At 36.2% G+C, this 7,982-nt stretch overlaps 1 protein-coding gene across 1 annotated transcript; it reads right to left on the reverse strand.

The window, feature by feature from the left end:
* Window positions 1-2,032: 2,032 nt before the first annotated feature.
* LOC122084694 (cytokinin riboside 5'-monophosphate phosphoribohydrolase LOG1-like) lies at window positions 2,033-6,120 on the reverse strand. Its single transcript, XM_042653133.1, has 7 exons — window positions 5,730-6,120; window positions 5,261-5,358; window positions 5,150-5,180; window positions 4,952-5,051; window positions 3,816-3,886; window positions 2,625-2,768; window positions 2,033-2,404 (listed from the first exon to the last, which is right to left on the reverse strand). The coding sequence occupies exons 1-7, from the start codon at window positions 5,892-5,894 to the stop codon at window positions 2,309-2,311; spliced, it is 705 nt and encodes a 234-aa protein (XP_042509067.1). The 5' UTR covers window positions 5,895-6,120; the 3' UTR covers window positions 2,033-2,308.
* Window positions 6,121-7,982: the final 1,862 nt, after the last annotated feature.

Here is a 7,982-nt window from a genome sequence, read left to right on the forward strand (position 1 = left end):
GAAAATCGTCTGTAGTCGTTGCACTAGTGCAATGAGCATCGGATGGCCAGGAGTCCTTTGAGATGAGCGCCTAGATGTTCTCAGCCGTCGGATACTCACTACAACTCATCGCTCACTGCAGATGATGTGAACTCAAAAATCTTTATATAAGCAGAAGGACAAAGTTTTTCTTCACTGGTGAACAAGAAGGGTCCTGATAGGGTTCAAATCATCTGCAGTGAGTGATGAGTGGCAATGAGAATCTAACGTCTGAGAGGAGTTCAGCATGTAGCCGAACCGTTGAATCTTCACTGCCATTCACTGCCTTACCGTAGAGAATTTTTATGTATCCTGATGTGACCCTCCTCTTCTTTCCCCATATCTCTCCCCTCCCTTATTGTATGATGTTGATGGGCCACCATGAATGAGCCTCAGGAAAACTCGATCCAGAATTTGTATGTCAATAAAGAAGAATCTAAGGAGCTTCGTTCTTCCTACATCGAAACCTCACATTCCCTTTGGTCCCAAGGCTCCGACATGTTCATATTCTTATCTTAGCAGGTGACATGAGCACATGAGCAATGGTACGGTGGCTTAAGATCTTATCCACATGATCAACAGGTAAAGAGAGGACCACTCACTCCAACTCTCTCTCTCTCTCTCTCTCTCTCTCTCTCTCTCTCTCTCTCTCTTTCCACTACTCCCCTTCTTTTTTTTGGATAAATTATTTCGATTCGGCTCCTCTCCTTTGCACCCATCGTCCAGGTTAGTCCATAATTATTTGGGTAAGCAATACATGGCAAGGCGATGATCCGACGATTTAAAAATAGTATGAAAATCAAGGTGCTAACAAAGGCTTAGAGAACGAGGGGCCAAGAAATATTGGATCATCGCCTCACCATATGCCGCTCGCCCAAATAACTATGGGCAACCTAGGCGATAAGAGCCGAATCCAAATCATTCTTCCTCTTTTCATGCTTCACAAACCCATCACTCTCCAATGGGTTCAATTGGTACGTACAGCGAGGACAAGTGTCCTTAACAACAATAATTCAAGAACTCAATCACTTTCATGAATCTCTGTAATACTTCAAATGCTTTCTTTTCTAATGGAGCATCTTGATCACCATTTTTGGAAATCTCTATTCATGACCTATTTCATAAAGAAAATGGATCCTAAAAAAAAGCTCAACTTGATGACTCTATTTTGTTACTAAGCCTCAATATTTATGCACGGTTTTCATAAATGATATGGTAAAAAAATTTCTGAGCTCGTGACGGAGGATATGCAAGCAGTACCCTCTTTCTAACTCTCTCCTTCTCTTGTTAAATGACTTTTATGAATCTATTTTGTCGCTTCTTATTGGTTATTCTTTCATTCCTCTTTCCAACTTTTATATATGTTTCTACTAATATAACTTTGTAATTTCTGTCGATTAAATTTTGGGACTTTCTAACTCCAAATAATACTTGTATTGGTGTATTTAGAATTTGACACGACCTTCTTTTTTTTCTTTTTCTTTTTTTAATCTTCAAGTTAAGAGTGTAAAAGGATTTTCAAAAATAATTTTGAAAGTGACTTGTTATTATATCATTACTGGAGGCTGTTATTGTAGTACATATTTCTTGAATACGCATGTAGTAAAATGACAGTTTTAATCACCTTCATTGGAAAAAATATATATATTATACTGAAAGGGTAAAACAGTAAGATTACAAATTATTTGATACCTTAAGGGGGTCTCAAATTTCATTAAAATTCTCTTAAATATTAGATATGCATTAAAATTTTCTTATACTATAAAGGGTGGATCCTTCTTGCTCAAGGACGTAGCCTCCCCTAGCACCCCCTCTCACTTTCTCTCTCCTTCCCATGAAATAACCTTGCTACCCATATTGATTGAACCAATATATAGAGGAGCCCTCATTGGCTCTCGTCTACCCACTGAACAAACCTTTCTATTAAGGAGTCCAGCTCCACTGCATATGCGGGTAGTGTTCAACATGTCATTCTTTTCACTTTCAAAAATGCCTTTCCGTGTACTCTAAAAAGTAGTGAATGGGACAAGTATCAAGCATTGAACCTATTAAATGTGTACAGTTGGAGGAATAATGAAAATGAGGAAATGACAAGAATTGTGCTTTCAAGATGAGAATGAGATTACAAAAGAAAATATCCACATGGACTACAAGGACATTGGTGTGTATATCTATGAGAATAAGTGTGGAGTCACATTTTAAGACTAAAAATGCATGGCCTGTTGGAGTTTGCATGTGTGATCTATGGTCGTTAATCCAAGCAATGAGGAGAGCATATGTGAGGGTCCAGTCAACGGGCGATGTCTGACTTGGTTGAGTATCCTAACTGTTGCTCCATCTCCCAACTCAGCTTAGATGCGACTCCATTGTGCTTGGGGGTGTATTCCTGTAGGCCATATCACTAAATTTACAATTTACTCATCGTTAAAGTGATTTCATTAAGTCTATGTTTGGATGTCAGGAAAAAAAAAGAATTTGAAAAGAGTGGCAGACAAATAAATCAATTATTGTATCATCATGATTTTGTCTTATTATTTTTTTCCTTTTCTTTTTCTTGATATCGGAACATAACCTAAATGAGTGACGGACATGGGAGAAAAACGTACCTCAAGCTTGGACATAAGGTCATGGGCTGTTTGGGCAGAAACAATAATGTGACGGGCTGCCGGCGTAATGAAGCCTTCATCCACTGCTTTGTCTATGAAAGATAAGAGCGAGTTGTAATACCCATCGACGTTCAACAACCCCACCTGCTTGAGATTCCAAACAAATTAGTAGTAGGAAAGAAAATTTTGATTTCCCAAAGATTCCTTTTCATTGGATTTCTATATTCATTGGTATGCTCTTCTATAGAAAATTTGGAAGACTAGAAATAGAGCTATTTTTAACTTTGTTACCATGGACTTCAGTATTTACTATTTCTGCTGGTTTATACATAATTGTTGAAGAAAGCTAAATTGGCATGGCAGGACCCATCATCTTCTGCGGTGAGTAGTGAGTGGCAATGGAGATCTAATGGCTGGGAGGGCATAAACATGCACTCCAGCCCTTAGATCTTAACCGTCGCTCACTTCCTCCCCACAAAGGATTTTTGTATGGTATGGGTTTTCCTCAGGCTGCAACCCATGGTGGTGTCTCTAACTGCTATTTTTGCCTTCATTGATGGTGCTTCTTTTTTTTGTTTTTTTTTTCGGTAAAGAACTGATGGTGCTTGTCTGCCTCCAAATAGAAACATGGGAGAGCTGTTATCTCAGAGATAAGAGTGGATCATTTTTGGCTACCAAATGTAAAGCAAATTTGGGATTCTCTACTTTTTTTCATGGAAGCTAAAGGAATCCGGGATGCAATTCTATTGGCCCATGTTATTAAAGCTCTTCATAGACTTGATTGGGCTCCACAGATTATTGTTGATGATATAGTTTTGTTTTCTAGCTTCTTTCTTTTTGTACTTTTTTCTTCATATTTCTCGGGTTGTTATTAGGGAGGCTCACTTTTAGCAATGGATGCCTCTATAGATTTTCTGTCTCGTGTTTGGCGGCTTTAACCACCTGCTCTTCTTTGGCATTTCCCTTTTAAAGTTCTAACTCTTTTCAATCCAAGAGATTTGGATGTGAAGTAAAGAGAAATTTAATAACTAAATATAGAATAATTTGGAGATTGTAATATAAACATAATAATGAATATAAAATTTTCTTTTAAGTTAATTTTTTTTTTTTTTTACTTTCTTTTCTTTTAATTTCCCTTGCAACCAAATGAAGTCAAAAATAGAAAGAGTGAGAAACTTGATAAAGGATTACCGGCTTATCATGGATTCCCAATTGAGCCCAAGTGATCACTTCCAGAAGTTCTTCTAATGTCCCATATCCACCTGATTTTTCATACAAAAAATTTGTTAATTAACAAAAGAATTAAATTTAAATTAGCCAAAAAATAGTTCCTTCCGTAATGAAACAGACATTGGTAAACATCTTAGTGAAGTAGCCCATATATAAGTAGTCATTAAAAAAAAAAAAAAAAAAAAAAAAACATATAACTCCAAGGTTTATATTTAGCCACATAAAGATAGATAATAGGAAAAAAAATTCAATTGAACAGTGTAGCTTTGACAAATTTGTCAAGGCGGCGCATCTCAATGTGCCAAGTGGAATGATGATGTGGTCTTTCTATCCATTGGATAGTTTGGATTTGCCTCTAATAGCACAGTTGAGACAACAATCCATGGGTTCTTTGTCACTATGAAGATGGAGCAACAGAAGTTTTGAAAATCCAAGAAAAAAATCATGATGAGACGAGCTACTTATCATTAAGTATGATAGGTGTCAAGTGGAATGCTACAGACCGTGTGATTCCTATAGAGTACGTCAAGTTGAATTGACAAGTTAACAAACTTTTCAAGAAGGGGCTAATTCGAGTTAGTATGCCATTATTTCTATTATCAAATTCAATCAAATACACTCCTATTTATTGACAAATTTGTATACATCCTTCAATGGTCCTCAATCTCAAACTTCTAATTTGTAACTTGGCAAATCTTGTTTGAGCTGAAAATTTACATGTGAACAAGAGACCTTAGAGCCCACAAAATTTGGGCCAGCCGCCTTGATATTCTAATAATTCTTGCCCATAATAATATATCAACATTTCTAGTAGTAATAAAAGAATTAATAATCAATAAAAAAACTTCTATTATTGTAAAATATAATATATTATTAGTTAATTGGCATTAATTAGAGGCTTGATCAACTCAGCACGTGGGTAGATGAGTTATTTTTCCCACATAGGATCTCATTATAGGAATATTTAAACATGAGTTAGATCATTTAATACCCCATGAATAATAGGATCCTATGTGAATCATCACGTGGAAAGAATATGCTGACTCAATTAATCATCATTACAGATCATAAGAGAGCCAAGTAACCTAAGAGAATACCTGGCAAGGCGATAAAAGCATCAGCCTGACGAGCCATTTCGGCTTTTCTCTGGTGCATTCCGGACACAACTTTCACTTCCCCAATAGTTTCTCCAGTTATCTGCACATAGAGACGATGATAAACGTCAAAAAATATTAAATTAATGAAAGAAGAATTAAACACTAATCAAAGTAACCTCCATAAGCTAATTTTACTACCTCTTTAGGCATGAGGGTCTTGGGGATTACCCTGCAACAAAAATAACACAGAAGCCAGACATGTTAGAGAGAGAGAGAGAGAGAGAGAGAGAGAGAGAGAGAGAGAGTTACCCTAACACGTGGCGACCACCATTGTGAACTGCTTGGGAGACGAGACCCATCAGACGTACACTGCCTCCCCCATAAACCAAGTCGATGTTCCTTTCAACCTACAGTTTTACTCAATAATTAAAGAGAAGAAAATGAAAAAAATCCCATAAATTTACTGTAGAAGAACAGAAATTAAATGGAACAAGAACAAAAATAATATTTCTCTTCCTGTTTCATTCTTCTTTCAATGGAAGCATTAACATCCAAACTTATATCCTAATCACAGAAACCAATTAAGAAACTGTTTTCAATTTTCTTCTTTTAAACCAGCAAAATAGAGAGACAGAATCGATCTACATCTAGAAAGAAAGAAAGAAATCTTCCACTCCTTGAAATCCAAGATCAAAATAAAGAAAACCCAGAAATTAAGAAGTGATGAGAGAGCTTCATGAGTGAGATTTCAACTATTGAAGTAGGAATCAATTAGTACCAGTTCGTTCCCAAGTTGTATTGCAGCAACCTGATAACTGGGTTTCTTGCCTGGGCAGCTCCCACAAAAAACGCAGACACGTTTGAACCTAGAGCTGGATCTCATCATAGCCTGGTTTTCTTGTTCTTCTTGGTTCTCCTTTTCCATAAAAGGAAAAGTCTTCATCACTCACCAGCCAACCCAAATTTGGTTACCCAATACTCTCTTTTCTCTTCTCTCTTCTCTCTTCTCTCTTCTCTCTTATGCTGCATGGATTTGAACTTCCCAGCTTCTGAGTTGAAGACTTGAAGTAGTAGTTGAGATCAGTTTCCATTCTTAATCCAGAGTAGCTGTAACATCATACTTTATGGAGGGTCCCACGTTGAGGAGAATGATTGGACTTTGCAACTTGGGAGTAATACCTTGAGAGGAAACTAAACTCTTTTCAACTTGGGAGTAATACCTTGAGAGGAAACTAAACTCTTTTCCTACTACTACTACTACTACTACTACTACTACCTGTGAATGATTGATCCAAACTTGCTGGGGTGTTACGTACTAAGATGGGTCCCACAATGTGTCTTTGTCAAGACTTCTATAATGGAAGACACCCGGCCAACTTAGAAAGGTAATCGGTAGTGGGTGCATGGTTAGATTGGGACTTTTAAATTTCTCCAAAATGTTGAGAAGAATGTCATAAGTCATTACTAACTACTTTGGATCCCAGTTGAATATTGGGATGTGATTTGAGTATTTATGAAAACCTTTGCACGTGAACCATGGGAATGCAGATATCTACACACAAATGGGAATTAATAAGAATAGATGAGCTAGGTTGAATTTGAATGGTCCTTCCTTGTTTTCCTTTTTCTTTTTTATTAATAAAAAGAAAGCTACTTGGTTATGTGGACCTTACACATAGACTTAGGGCACGCAAAATTATTGTCTATTTCTATAAAATTAAAAAAATTTATTCATATTAATGTTCTTGTACACATTTTCATTAGCCATGTATTAGTGCAGAAACCACATGATTAGTTTGTGATTTCTTATCTTTTTTTAATTTTTTGATTGAAAAGTATGAGTGGTGAAGATTCTTCTACAAGAAAATGACATTGGAGAATCAATTGGACCGACCATCAAATTGTAAAGGAGGTCGGCAGCTTCGTATTGATGATTGTAAAGGAAGCAGAATCGACAATTGGATGGACCTTCAGTGATTCAGATTCCGATTCTAGTAAAAAGAACAATAGAATCTTTTCTTGGGACCAAGATTCAGTCCTGATTCTGAAAACCATGGTTTTTGATTGATCAATCTAATTCTATTTGTTAGATATGCTATTTCTTTTCATCAATCAAATCAATATTAGGCTGATGTGGCAATCCTAACCACCGGAGAGCTAATATATCATGTGGATTAGTCATTTGTTAAATTTTGAAGGCAATATTTGAATTACAATATTCACTATTTATTGAACTTTTTCCTTTACTATCATTAGTCTATATCTTCACAAGAGCTGTTTTATTAATTACACAAGATTAAAACCTACTGATTCAACAATGACGATAGAATTTGAGCTCCAAAAAGCTCCCGTTTAGTAAATTATTAGGATCATGTAGAAATTATGTAATAGAGAGTTTTCTTCATCCACGGTCAAAGGAGTTGAAAAGTTCAGAGGTGAACATCGGAGGCAACGGGTATATTATTGACTTCCTACTATATGACGCAGGGCATTTATGATCTTAGATGGATGTATTTTTTCATCCATGATGGATGGAACTTTTCTTCAATTATCTAGATGGGTTGTATGAAAAATCTAGTCCATAAGTTTTCAAGAAATAAAGAAGTGACTGGTAAGAACTTTTCATGGGTAGGGTCATCTCTTTTCCATCCATCATAGCATCCAATATCAATTTTTGTTGCAAGAATTCTAACTGTTCTTGAACCATGGAATTTATCTTGTGTCTTACCCAAGACTTGAACCACCAATCAAGCTTGAGCTCCTAGTCCCTACATTATCTCTTTCATTCTCTGTTTCTCTTATCCAAAGCTTTTCCCAAGTCCTTCCTGGAGAGTATTTTAGTTCTCTCTCTCTCTCTCTCTCTCTCTCCTTTTCTTTTTTTAATATTGATATTATTGAGAGAGAGAGAGAGAGAGAGATCTTCGACCCTTTATTTATTGAGACCTACATTTACTTCTCCAATTGGCCTAGTGATGATGGGCAAGTAGCCAAATAATAAAGCTCCAAATATATGGAATAAACTCATAAAAAA

This window comes from Macadamia integrifolia, chromosome 7, assembly GCF_013358625.1.
Source record: "Macadamia integrifolia cultivar HAES 741 chromosome 7, SCU_Mint_v3, whole genome shotgun sequence".
In the NCBI taxonomy this organism is placed as follows: domain Eukaryota; kingdom Viridiplantae; phylum Streptophyta; class Magnoliopsida; order Proteales; family Proteaceae; genus Macadamia; species Macadamia integrifolia.